This window comes from Orcinus orca, chromosome 5 (genome assembly GCF_937001465.1).
Source record: "Orcinus orca chromosome 5, mOrcOrc1.1, whole genome shotgun sequence".
Lineage (NCBI taxonomy): Eukaryota > Metazoa > Chordata > Mammalia > Artiodactyla > Delphinidae > Orcinus > Orcinus orca.
Window position 1 is genome coordinate 90,909,169 of NC_064563.1, and position 14,441 is coordinate 90,923,609.

At 41.4% G+C, this 14,441-nt stretch overlaps 2 protein-coding genes across 10 annotated transcripts in view; one reads left to right on the forward strand and one right to left on the reverse strand.

Moving 5' to 3' along the window:
- The window catches only part of PHLDB2 (pleckstrin homology like domain family B member 2), a 130,173-nt gene extending 116,271 nt beyond the window's left edge, over positions 1-13,902 (reverse strand). For 8 of the 9 annotated variants that reach the window (XM_049710301.1, XM_049710303.1, XM_049710302.1 and 5 more), the window contains exon 1: positions 13,706-13,902. The gene's annotated coding sequence lies outside the window, so the exon portion shown is untranslated. The remainder of the gene's footprint in view (positions 1-13,705) is intronic. The other variant, XM_049710304.1, reaches the window with a different exon arrangement.
- On the forward strand, positions 12,514-13,999 carry LOC125964416 (translation initiation factor IF-2-like). The gene is given in 4 exon segments (XM_049709852.1): positions 12,514-12,615; positions 13,324-13,825; positions 13,828-13,896; positions 13,899-13,999. Coding segments are annotated over 4 exon segments (774 nt in total).
- The last annotated feature ends 442 nt before the right edge of the window (positions 14,000-14,441 follow it).

A 14,441-nucleotide genomic window follows, 5' to 3' on the forward strand; every position in this document is an offset into this window, starting at 1 on the left:
ACAACTGATTTCTCAACAGAACCTCTACAAGCCAGAAGGAAGTGGCATGATAATATTTAAAGTGATGAAGGGGAAGAACCTACAAACAAGATTACTCTACCCAGCAAGGATCTCATTCAGACTTGATGGAGAAATCAAAAGTTTTACAGAAAAGCAAAAGCTAAGAGAATTCAGCACCACCAAACCAGCTCTACAACAAATGCTAAAGGAAACTCTCTAAGTGGGAAACACAAGAGAGGAAAAGGACCTACAAAAACAAACCCCCAAAACTTAAGAAAATGGTAATAGGAACATACATATTGATAATTACCTTAAATGTAAATGGATTACATGCTTCAACCAAAAGACATAGGCTCTCTGAAAGGATACATAAACAAGACCAATCTGTATGCTGTCTAAAAGAAACCCACTTCAGACCTAGGGACACATACAGACTAAAAGTGAGGGGATGGAAAAAGACATTCCGTGCAAATGGAAAATAAAAAAAAGCTGGAGTAGCAATATTCATATCAGATAAAACAGACTTTAAAATAAAGAATGTTACAAGAGACAGGAAGGACACTGCATAATGATCAAGGGATCAATCCAAGAAGAAGATATAACAATTATAAATATTTATGCACCCAACATGGATCACCTCAATACATAAGGCAAACGCTAACAACTATAGAGGAGGAAATCAACAGTAACACAATAACAGTGGGAGACCTTAACACCTCACTAACACCAATGGACAGATCACCCAGACATAAAATGAATAAGGAAACACAATCTTTAAATGACACAATAGACCAGATAGATTTAATTGATATTTATACAACATTCCATCCGAAGACAGCAGATTACACTTTCTTCTCAAGTGCACACAGAACATTCTCCAGGATAGACCACATCTTGGGTCACAAATTAAGCCTCAGTAAATTTAAGAAAACTGAAATCATCTCAAGCATTTTTCCAACCACAACCCTAGGAGATTAGAAATCCATTATGGGGAAAAAAATGTAAAAGACACAAACACATGGAGGCTAAACAATACATTACTAAAGGACCAAGAGATCACTGAAGAAATCAAAGAACAAATCAAAATATACCTAGACACAAATGACAACAAAAACACGATGATCCAAAACCTACGGGATGCAGCAAAAGCAGTTCTAAGAGGGAAGAATATAACAATACAATCCTACCTCAAGAAACAAGAAAAATCTCAAATAAACAATCTAACAACCTAATGCAACTAGAAAAAGAACAAACAAAATCCAAAGCTAGTCGAAGGAAAGAAATCATAAAGATCAGAGCAGAAATAAATGAAATAGAAACAAAGAACACAATAGCAAAGATCAATAAAACTAAAAACTGGTTCTTTGAGAAGATAAACAAAATTGATAAACCTTTAGCCAGACTCATCAAGAAAAAGAAGGAGAGGACTCAAGTCAATAAAATTAGAAATGAAAAAGGAGAATTTACAATGGACACTGAAGAAATACAAAGCATCCTAAGAGACTACTACAAGCAACTCTATGCCAATAAAATGGACAACCATGAAGAAATGGACAAATTCTTAGAAAGGTATAACCTTCCAAGACTGAACCAGGAAGAAACAGAAAATATGAACAGACCAATCACAAGGAATGAAATTGAAACTGTGATTAAAAATCTTCCAACAAACAGAAGTCCAGGACCAGATGGCTTCACAGGTGAATTCTATCAAACATTTAGAGAGGAGTTAACACCCATCATTCTCAAACTCTTCCAAAAAACTGCAGAGGAAGGAACACTTCCAAACTCATTCTATGAGGCCACCATCACCATCACTATCTCCCTGATACCAAAACCACACAAAGATACTACAAAAAAAGAAAATTACAGACCAATATCACTGATGAATATAGATGAAAATATCCTCATCAAAATACTAGCAAACAGAATCCAACAACACATTAAAAGGATCATACAACATGATCAAGTGGGGTTTATCCCAGGGATGCAATGATTCTTCAATATACGCAAATCAATCAATGTGATACACCATATTAACAAACTGAAGAATAAAAACCATATGATCATCTCAATAGACGCAGAAAAACCTTTTGACAAAATTCAACACCCTTTCACGATAAAAACTCTCCAGAAAGTGGGCATAGAGGGAACATACCTCAACATAATAAAGGCCATATATGACAAACCCACAGCAAACATCATTCTCAATGGTGAAAAACTGAAAGCATTTCCTCTAAGATCAGGAACAAGACAAGGATGTCTACTCTTGCCACTATTATTCAGCATAGTTTTGGAAGTCCTAGCCACAGCAATCAGAGAAGAAAAAGAAATAACAGGAATCCAAGCTGGAAAAGAATAAGTAAAACTGCCACTGTTTGCAGATGACATGATACTATACATAGATCATGCTAAAGATGTCGCCAGAAAACTACTAGAGCTAATCAATGAATTGGGTAAAGTTGCAGGATACAAAATTAATGCACAGATCTCTTGCATTCCTATACACTAACAACAAAAGATCAGAAAGAGAAATTAGGGAAACACTCCCATTTACCATTGCAGGAAAAAGAATAAAAAACCTAGAAATAAACCTACTTAAGGAGGTAAACTACCTGTACTCAGAAAACTATAAGACACTGATGAAAGAAATCAAAGATGACACAAACAGATGGAGAGATATACCATGTACTTGGATGGGAAGAATCAATACTGTGAAAATGACTATACTACCCAAAGCAATCTACAGATTCAATGCAATCCCTATCAAATTACCAATGTCATTTTTTACAGAACTAGATCAAAAAATTGCATAATTTGTATGGAGATAAAAATGACCCTGAATAGCCAAAGCAATCTTGAGGGAAAAAAATGGAGCTGGAGGAATCAGACACCCTGACTTGAGACTATACTACTAAGTTACAGTAATCAAGACAGTAAGGTACTGGCACAAAAACAGAAATACAGATCAATGGACCAGGATAGAAAGTCCAGAGATAAACCCAGACACCTATGATCAACTAATCTATGACAAAGGAGGAAGGATATACAATGGAGAAAAGACTGTCTCTTCAACAAGTGGTGCTGGGAAAACTGGACAGCTACATGTAAAAGAATGAAATTAGAACACTCCCTAACACCATACACAAAAATAAGCTCAAAATGGATTAAAGACCTAAATGTAAGACCGGACACTATAAAACTCTTAGAGGAAAACATAGGAAGAATACTCTTTGACATAAATCACAGCAAGATCTTTTGTGACCCACCTCCTAGAGTAATGGAAATAAAAACAAATGGAACCTAATGAAACTTAAAAGCTTTTGCATAGCAAAGGAAACTATAAACAAGATGAAAAGACAACCCTCAGAATGGGAGAAAATATTTGCAAATGAATCAATGGACAAAGGATTAATCTCCAAAATATATAAACAGCTCATGCAGCTCAATATTAAAAAAAACAAACAATCTAATCAAAAAATGGGCAGAAGACCTAAACAGACATTTCTCCAAAGAAGACATACAGATGACCAAGAAGCACATGAGAAGCTGCTCAACATCACTAATTATTAGAGAAAGGCAAATCAAAACTACAATGAGGTATCACCTCACACTGGTTAGAATGGGCACCATCAGAAAATCTACAAACAACAAATGCTGGAGAGGGTGTGGAGAAAAGGGAACCCTCTTGTACTGTTAGTGGGAATGTAAATTGTTACTGCCACTATGGAAAACAGTATGGAGGTTCCTTAAAAAACTAAAAATAGAATTACCATATGACCCAGCAATTCCACTACTGGGCATATACCCAGAGAAAACCATAATTCAAAAAGACACTTGCACCCCCATGTTCATTGCAGCACTATGTACAATAGCCGGGTCATGGAAGCAACCTAAATGTCCATTGACAGACAAATGGATAAAGAAGATATGGTACATATATACAATGGAATATTATTCAGCCATAAAAAGGAAAGAAACTGAGTTATTTGTAGCGAGGTGGATGGACCTAGAGTCTGTCATACAGATTGAAGTAAGGCAGAAAGAGAAAAACAAATACTGTATGCTAACACATATACATGGAATTAAAAAAAAATGGTTGTGATGAACCTACGAGCAGGACAGGAATAAAGACGCAGACATAGAGAATGGACTTGAGGACACGGGGAGGGGGAAGGGTAAGCTGGGACGAAGTGAGAGAGTGGCATGGACATATATACACTACCAAATGTAAAATAGATAGCTAGTGGGAAGCAGCTGCATAGCACAGGGAGATCAACTCGGTGCTTTGTGACTACCTAGAGGGGTGGCATAGGGAGGCTGGGAGGGAGACGCAAGAGGGAGAGGATATGGGGATATATGTATACATATAGCTGATTCACTTTGTTGTACAGCAAAAACTAACACAACATTATAAAACAATTATACTCCAATAAAGATGTTAAAAAAAAAAAAGGAAAAAAGACACACGCACCCCAATGTTCATTGCAGCAACAGCCAGGTCATGGAAGCAACCTAAATGCCCATTGACAGACAAATCGATGAAGATGTGGTACATATATACAATGGAATATTACTCAACCATAAAAAGAACAAAATTGGGTCATTTGTAGAGATGTGGATGGACCTAGTGACTGTCATACAGAGTGAAGTAAGTCAGAAAGAGAAAAACAAATATCGTATATTAACGCATATATGTGAAATCTAGAAAAATGGTACAGATGAACCGGTTTGCAGGGCAGAAATAGAGACACAGATGTAGAGAACAAACGTATGGACACCAAGGGGGGAAAGCAGGGGGTGGGGATGTGGTGGGATGAATTGGGAGATTGGGATTGACATGTATACACTGATATGTATAAAATAGATTAAGAAGAACCTGCTGTATAAATAAATAAATAAAATTTTAAAAACAGCTTTAGCAATATTTGAAGGAGACACAATATGAATGTAATAAGTATATATATATATATATATATGTTATAAATTAAGTTCAACAGAATGATGCGGTAGGGAAGTTCTCAAATTAAAAGCATGCTGTCTCCGGACTTTCCTGGTAGTGCAGTGGTTAAGAATCCGTCTGCCAGTGCAAGGGACACAGGTTCAAGCACTGGTCCAGGAAGATCCCACATGCCGCAGAGCAACTAAGCCCCTGTGCCACAACTACTGAGCCTGTGCTCTAGAGCCCGCGAGCCACAACTACTGAGCCTGCGTGCCACAACTACTGAAGCCCGCGCGCCTAGAGCCCGTGCTCTGTGACAAGAGAAGCCACCACAGTGAGAAGCCCACGCACCGCAACCAAGAGTAGCCCCCACTCGCTACAACTAGAGAAAGCCCGTGTGCAGCAACGAAGACCCAACACAGCCAAAAATAAATAAATAAATACATTTATTAAAAAAAAAAAAAAAAAAAATGGTGTCTCCGATTACAGAAAATACAAAGAACAGAGGAATACATTAAACAACACTATGGAGGCAGTATCACTTAAATCTAAAACATGTGGAAGTCTACAGAAAAATAACCAATGTCTTCAAACAGCAAATGACAAGGAAAAAAATAAGAGAGGGAACAGTTCTAGATTTAAAAAGAACCAGGAGATACACCAATTAACAATTAAATGCAATATGTAGACCTTGTAGACCTTGTTTGGATTCTGTTTTGAACAATCCAACTATTAAACAAAAATTTTATGTGACAATCAGAGAATCTGAACACTGACTGGAAAAAAGATATTTTAATTACTGCCATTTTTGTTTTTAGGTGTGATAATGATTTGCTGTATTTTTTAAAAATCCTAAGCTCTTAGATTTATATTTTAAATTTTTTATGAATAAAATACTACAGTATTTGGAATCTGCTTTATAACAATCTATGTTTGGGGGGAAGTAAGGTCTACAGATGAAACAATATTAGCATATGTAGGTAACTGTTGAAACTGAATGATGGGTACATGAGATTTCACTGCATTATTCTTTTAATTTTTATGTATGTTTAAAATTTTCCATAATAAAAATATTTAAAAAGTAAAAGATGTGTGCATTCCGAAAACCAATATGAATAAAAATATATGAATATATACTGACTTAAAAACGATAGTGGCTCAGTTTACAAAGAAGGATGTGTTCATACAGTGGCTCCTTGCTGATTTTTTAAAAAGTACGAAATACTAACCTTCTGTCATATTGAATTAAGCTCCTAAAAGCGGATTTTTTTTTTTAAGTACCTTGGAGAAATCTGAAAGGAAATGCATTGTCTAGATTACAAGTATCAGGCCATTATATTTCGGATACTTGCAAGATAATGGTGGGTCACAGTAGCTAAATTTCACTACTATGCATATTCAAATAAAACCCACCTCTTCAGAAAGTTAAAATGTAAACACAAAAACTGACAAACCTGCCATATCTTGAAGAATTTCAGCCTCAAAAAACCATTAAAACACACACACACACCCTTCCATATTCATGCTAAGACAGAGACCAACATACTTTATAGATTCTTAAATTATGTGATGGCTTCTCTGAAAGTGGGAGAGTTCTTTAGGTAGGAAATTACAGACCCATATTTTCAGGGTTCTTTATAGAATCCTAAGATAGCTTTAGTTGAAGATAAAGGTTTCTAAAATTTTCCCAAGTAAAGCAAATATTTCCAGATGTTTCTTATTCCTGATCATTGGCATAATTCATCCCCGGGTTTAGGTGATTCTGACTGTAGCCTCTGAACAATCCTCCTGTATTATGTGATCACCACAGTGAGACAAAGCCAAGAAACAGAGTCATGGAATAACTAGGTTGGAGGTCTTGAATGTCTGTTTGCATCTGTGTTTCAGATTTACTTCCTGAAGCAGAGGGGTACTCCAGGAAAAAGCATCCTCTAAAACCAATTTATGCAAGAAAAATATTGACTCTGGGATCACATGGGGATGAAGATGCTCTCTCTTGACCCTGAAACCACCCCTATGGGCTGGAATTGGAAGCTGAGAGTTGGTGGGAGCAAACTCTTATCTTTACAGCATCCTGTCCCCATTCCACACTACCGATCAAAATACATTCTCTTCAGATTCAGCTTCTGTTTTTTCAAAGTAACATTCACCAAATCCAAACGTACTATTCTCCATTCCCTTACCCAATACTTGTGAACTGGGAATAGTCAGGGGATAAGTAGGCTCAGGATGGATGGAACAAACACAAGGTGACCACATCACCCATGGTCATAGTGTTTTTCCCTTTAACTCAAAAACTGAGTGGATGGGTTTTAAAAAAATACTATAAAGTAAACAAAACAAAACAATAATGATACCATCTCTTCATTACTTAACTGTAGGTTATGCAAAGTGGGTGTTATAGACAATATTTCCCTTTGTTGCGACCTACCTTTCTTAACCATTTATTTTGCTTGGAAGGAAAAGGAAAAAGGACTTGAACCAGCAGAGGTCAGTAAACAACTGACTACACTAAATTTAATCAATGCTGTTTTTTATATCTGACCAAAAGCCCTAATAAAGGAAATGGTTACATTAGGATGTTATTTTTATTGTCATGGCCAATCTAGCGCAAAAAATACGGGACAGACTGCCAGGAACATGAGTCAGGATACCCGACCCTCGTCCTGGTTCTGCCAAAATAACCAACAGAAGAAAGAGCCAGAGCAAATCCCTTGGCCCGTCTTCACCTTGTTTTAGCAGAGGTTTCTCCATATTTAAAATGGTGAGGGTGAACAAGATGTTCTTTCTGCTCCAACTTTCTAGGCTCCCATAGACACAGGTTAAATAACACAGGAGTGCCAGTTATACAACGCAGGAAATGGAAATGACTACAGAACAGAAACATGTTTTAGTGATAAGGTGGCAGCTAGCTACCTAACTGGGAAAAGATTGCACCGGTGCGGTTGCCCATGACATTCCAAGGGCATGGTAAATTATTTCAGCATAACGTAGTGGGAAGAAGGCCTGGTCAGAGTTATGTTAGTGTAATATAATACGGCTATTTGATTCGGCATGATGTATAAGAAATATTTTGTCTACATTCCCATGGCTTGCAATTTCCTTACTAAATATGTTTTCAAAAACCTACTTCTGCAATGATGTAAGCAGTGTGGCAGCCAGACCTCACTTCCCAGTCCCCTCTGAATATCTCTTGACTATGAAGCACTACTCAGGCTGCATCTGAACTGGACAAACAAACGCAGAAGCTGGCTTTCCTTTGCTTTTACCTGCCCTTGTTTTAGCAATACGGTGCTCAAGAAACAAATCAAGGAGAAAGATTGTAACTTTTAGCGTTTTTGCCATTCCTTATGCTGATTCCACAAGCACATCGCCATCTGGAGAGGTCACATGCTGCATGCAAACAAAATATTCTAAGATGATCAACACTGATTTCCACTGAACTCTAGATTTAGCAGCAAATCTTGGAAAAAGCTGACCCTGCTTGAGGTAACAATATTAAATATAGGCATGAACAAACTTTTTCTTCCCCTTAATTTGCAAAGTAAGGAAATGCAGTTCATCTAATAAACTCAACCCACTCACACTAAGCAAAACAAATATCTCTTGTAAAAAACCTCTCAAAAAAGTCTCCAGGTAACTCAGCCTGTTACTCTACACCTTATTTACCTGTTTCTTTGTATGGCAAGCTTCTCCAACCCCTAGCCTTCCCACTGAATTTCAATAAAAATGATTTTTATATTTGGGTTTCCCCTGTTGATCATTAGCTGCTATAGATAACAATCTTGCCTTTAAAGCAGATACAGCACAAACCTTCTTTTCAACATCTAAAAACATTCCTAAATATCATGAAAACAACTCTGCAAATTAACCCTTAGAAGGTTCGAATTTCTGGGTGGCAGAAACAAGTTCTGCCTTACCAAATACTCATTTTGAAGGGATTTGAAAACCTGAGCTACCCTTTTTGGTTTTATTCACTTTCAAAAGATAAGAGTCACATTAATCAAACGCCAACAAATATTTCCAGCCAACAATTATAAAAAAAAACAAACTCATCTTCTCTTCCATCACCTGAAAAATAACTAACAAGAATGACTACACGACAAAAAAAAAAAGAATGACTACCCGAAAGGTGATCATGAAAAGGGTGCTATACCCCTTTACTGCAGCACCTGCAGAGAGCAGCCCTCTTTAAAAAGTCATCACTTCTGAATCATTTCTAAATATACTACTATGTACTCGGCTTTGAGGTACACCCATTGGCTAGTTGTCAAAATGATAAGAACCTACCACAGCGAGGTTCGGAGCTCTTCCAAGAAAGGCACACTAAAAACTTCTCCTATATTTCCAGAACATCCCAGATTTGAGGATTATAACTACCATGGCAGGACCACTTAGCACACAACTAAAATCCATAATCACAGGACTAATGGATAATCGTAATGTAAAATGTGAGAGCAGCCATATGTGCACAACTTTTCTGATCGTCAAAAACTCTGAGGGCTTCCCTGGTGGCGCAGTGGTTGAGAGTCCGCCTGCCGATGCAGGGGACGCGGGTTCGTGTCCCGGTCCGGGAAGATCCCACATGCCGCGGAGCGGCTGCGCCCGTGAGCCATGGCCGCTAAGCCTGCGCATCCGGAGCCTGTGCTCTGCAACGGGAGAGGCCACAACAGTGAGAGGCCCGCGTACCGCAAAAAAAACCTCTTTGAGATAACTCCTTTCTATAAGCAGAGCTATTCACAAATACATGCTTTTTACACTCTCCCAGAAAATGAACAAAAACTTTATATTACTATCATTTTCTTCCCCACTAAGTAAACAGATGGAAAGATACAGACTGGGGGTTGTACAAGAAAGTACAATGAAACAGGAGTTAGGAGGTTCTCACTGGCCAAGTGAGCAGATTCAGATAAGAGGATTTCTGAGATTCCTTTTACCCCCATTATTATTTTGCCCTCTTCCCCCAAAGAAGTGCCAAGCTTGAAATGTCTTCAGATTCCTAACCCAAGTTCTACGCAAATATCACATTTATCTTACATATCCACTCATCAGCTTATGAATATCCCTCACAACTGCCCCAAAGCATGCTCATTTCCTTATATGCCAGGTGTCTTTTTTAACTCTGTATTCAGGAGGCCTCTCTCATCCTCTCTTCTCTCCAAGACAACCCTATCCATTCATGCCCTCTACTCTTAACCCATAAGGCAGGGAGGAACAAAAAATCTCAAATGTTCTGTTTTGTACCATAGCATCTGCTGTGAATGTGGAACCATCTGTTGCCCACTTTGCCATGGGAAGGATGGTGCAGGCATCAGACGTGGAGTGTCACAGGTCGCACAATAGAATTATGTTCTTCTTGGGGCTGACACACCCAGGCATATGCTCCACAGTCACCATGGCTAATGCTACCCTTCCCCCATCAAAGAGTTTATTTATTTCCTCACAGAGAATGTGACCTCTAAATTCTCACAAAGGGTCAGGTCCATTTTTTAAAAACTTACATATGCCTGAATATCAGTTTCTAAATTCTCTAATCCTGGGTTTTATCTAAAACTAACATCTGTCACTAACATACTTGAGACTTTACCAGTCACTATCTCTGGGCATCTCAGTTTTTGTGTCTATAAAACAAAAAAGTTGAGCTCAGTGATCTCTGAGTCTCCCTTGCACTGTAGCACTCCAAAATTCTGTAATTTTAAGCCAACTCAAAGTCAGTGAACACAAGTTCCTTCACATCTATGGTATATTAAGACTTTTAATGCCAAGGACAAAAGAATCTGCTGCAGACAAAAAGGTCTCTCTGTGTTGAGCAAAAATACCGTCAGTTTCTAGAAGATCCAAATTAGATTAAGATCCCTAATCTTGTTAACATATGTCCTCAAGGTAATACCCTAGTGAAGAGTTTGGGGCTAGATATTCATTGTTTGTGTGTCCTGTGCATTATAGGATATTACACAGCATCATCTGAGGCCTCTACCCACTAGAGGCCAGCCCTAGTTGGCAACTGGGGTTGTCCCCTGCCCCGAGTTGGGACAACCAAAAATGTTTCCAGACACTGGCCAATAACCCCTGGGGAGCAAGTTACCCCCACTCCACTCGCCTCCATTCAGAACCACAGCTGCTGTGTATACCAGGGCTTTATAATAAAGCACATCACTTAAAAGTTGTTTTTGTTTCAAATAGATGACATTTCCACAGTTAATAAGTAAAGTACATCAAGATCTAACAGTCAGATTTATAACGCACATGTATTCCACTTGGAAGATGTACAAAACCACTGTCTTTCCAAGTTATTCACAGAGCCAACCGCCTTTCTGCTAAGGGTTGAGAATTAGCATACAGAGTCATAACCTCAACTGCTCTTTAAAAGTATTTAAAAGCAATCACGTTTTTCACAGCAAGTCCTTTGGTGCACTCCAGAATCAACCCCTGCATTACAGTACAGACCTCAAAAGAGGGCTTTGAGGAAAACAGCAAAATTCAGTGGTGGGTTTAATCACTTCAGCTTTTTCTTCCCTCTCTTGTGCAAAAGCCAGTAAATAAAATGTTTCTGAAAAGGTTGCTAAAGAGTTCCAGCTTTCGTCTGGTGTTCTTTAAGATAGGAGGTAGCAAGCTCTTAGGAGAATTTCCCAGCTATCTTTTCCTCCCTCACTTCAAATAGGGATCCAGGAGACACCCCCTAAAGTCAGTCCTCAGGCCAAAAGAACAGCGTCTGCCAGTTGCATGAAACAGACTGAAGCCTGCAAATTGAAATGATGGCTACTCCTAGCCCAACATCTCATTTTTTCATTTGTGAAAAAGGCTGGGATTTGCAAACCTCTGGGTCTCAGGAGGTGAAGGCTACACTAGTCAACTAAGAGCAAAAGCTCTATTCCCCCTCACTTTTAAAGGAAACCCCAGTTATAAACGTTTTGGGGACTTTACAGAGTTTCTCAAGTACATATAATGTTTAAATTTCCACATTAAATATGTAAAACGAAAACAATAAAATAAAACACAAAACCTTTTAAATAACTTAAGCCCGGGATATGAAAAGGGAATCATGAATAGACACAACTGTTACTTTTCAAAGAACCTTAGCTCTTTATTCAAACAAATATTTACACAATTGAGGGCAATGGTACCAGGGATGTAGCCATTCTGTTAAAATAGTGGGCAGCTCTAAAGGTTTATTTATCCCAAATCCAACTACTCTGTTGCTATCCTACCAGGAACCAAGAATTCAAGAGCTCTCAGGGCAAAAGTTTAACTAACACTCTGAAACTGTGAACTTCATTTAGACCTCTCCCAGCTGAATTCAGATGTTAGAATCTCGGAGACATATCTCAAACGCCTAAATTAAGCCAAACTAGGAAGCTTAAAGTTACGCGTCCAATACTTGATAATAAATATCTGTAATTAATACATTCATACAATGAAGGGAAATGTGGCTGACATATATTTACACTAAAAGTACGCCACATTTTTATGCCTCTTCTTCTAGTTCCACTCCCAGCTGCGTCTGGCTGTGACTAGCTGTGCATTCTAGAATTGTTGAGAGCTTCTTTAGAGCAGCAGAAGGAAGACTTCTAGGGATGAGGGCAGGGCCGGGCGAGAGGATTTCCAGCCCCGGGAAAGTCTACCGACATAAAAGGCTGAGGGCGCAGTTCCCGCTTTTACATGAGAAAGGTAGATGGGTAGCAGGTTCGACTTCCGAAGCTCTTTCAAACAGGAAACCCCAAGTCTGGAAGCGACAGCCTGTCAGCCTTTTAATTTCCTGGCGGTGGCGGGAGTTATTAGCCCGGCCCTCGGCGCTTTAATAAGTGATGACTGCTAGAACTAAGTTATTCAATGTACCAGCAAACATTTCAAGCTGCGCCTCGGCCGTGCCAGGCGCGGGTGAAACAGGGGTTCAAAACATTCTCTACTTCCAGCCGCTATCTCTAGGGGTGCGGAGACCGCCCCAACCATAAATTTTGGGGGGCACCCAAGGCCAAATGGGAATTTGAGTCTCTGGGCGGTTCAAACTAGTGAGCCCCACTCTTGAAACAAAGTGAGCCAGGAGGGCAGCTAGCTAGATATTTGGGGGAGGGGGTCTTTTCTGAATTCCGCGCCCATACCATCCAGCAGCATACTCTTTCCTCCGCCCACGGCGACAAAGCGGCTCTAGCCCCAAGATCCCGATCCCTCTCTCCTTGGGTATTCCAGACTTCTCGGCAAAAGTTGCCTCAGGCTCCCCCAAATCCCGCCCGTTTCCTACAACCGTTCTGTGAGCTGCTCTTCCACCCCGCCACTCCCTCCCCAGGATCCTCTCAACCGAGGTCCACCCATTCTTGGGGTTCGGGGCCCCAGAGGCTGCTCAGCCCGGGCTCTGCTAACCCCAGCCCGAGCTTTTGTCCCTGCAGCCCACAAGAGAAGCAAGAAACTCTGCGTCCCCGGCAGCCACTCACCGTCTCATCTTCTCTCTGCGCCGCCGCTCTCCGCCGGCTCCAGCGGCCCTCGCCTGGCCCTCGCCCCGCCTCCCTCCCACCCTCCCTCCAGCCCCGGACCCCCGGCCCCGCCGCAGCTCCAGCCGCAGCCGCCCGGCCACTCAGCACGCGCTGTGCGCAGCCAGCGCGCCCCTCCTGGCCCCGGCGGCCACTGCCTCCTCTCCGCCCACAACCCTCGGCCGCGCAAACGGGCGGCGACCAACTCGGCGGCGGGGGAGGCAGCGCCCGGGGGATGCGGCCCGGACGCGCGGAGCCTGCGCGGCCCCTTCTACCCCGCCGGCCGCCGCCTCTTCCTCACCTGGCGCGTCGGCGCGGCCGGGTCCCCAGAGCGAGGGAGGGAAGGCGCGCTGCGGGCACCCAGCCGCCGGGTGCGGTCCCCCTCGGGCCGCGGTGGTGGGCTCCGCGCGGCTCGGTCCTGTGCCCCGGCCCCCTTCGTAACCACCGCGGCGGGCACCGAGGGACTCGGAGCAGTGAAGTCGGTGAAGGTGCCAGGCAGTTTGCAGTTGGGGCTTTTACTGCTGCAGCAGGGGTTTGGCTGGTCTCCCCATCACGGGGCGCCAGCTTCTCGGAGCCGCGTTTACAGCCGTGGTAGAAACCTTGTGGCAGGCTTTCCTAATGAGCTGGAAGAGGGCGGGTGGGTACACGTCCTCGAGCGACGATTTCCTCGCCCGACGGTGAGGTTTCTACCGGGAAACTCCAGGTGACCTCACCTCCTCCCGACAGTTCGCCCGCGGGCAGGTACCTGATGCGTCAGAAAAGCAGTTTTGCAAAATGGTTGGGGAACGGCCTCAGCGGAGGATTTTAAACTAACTTGTACTGATTTCCTTTCAGTTACTTCTCTTGAAAGTTTCTATATTTTCCAACGTGTTTTTCTCGTTGCTGCAACCAATGAAAACAATGCTGATGTGAACGGCGGGTATCTCCACGGAAAGGGACCAAATGGACCCAGGGCGGCCTTCTCCGCACGAATGAGTGTGAGTGAACCTCTTCCAAGTTCTGGGTGAATCTCTGGGCTTACAAAGAGGCAGGTCGTC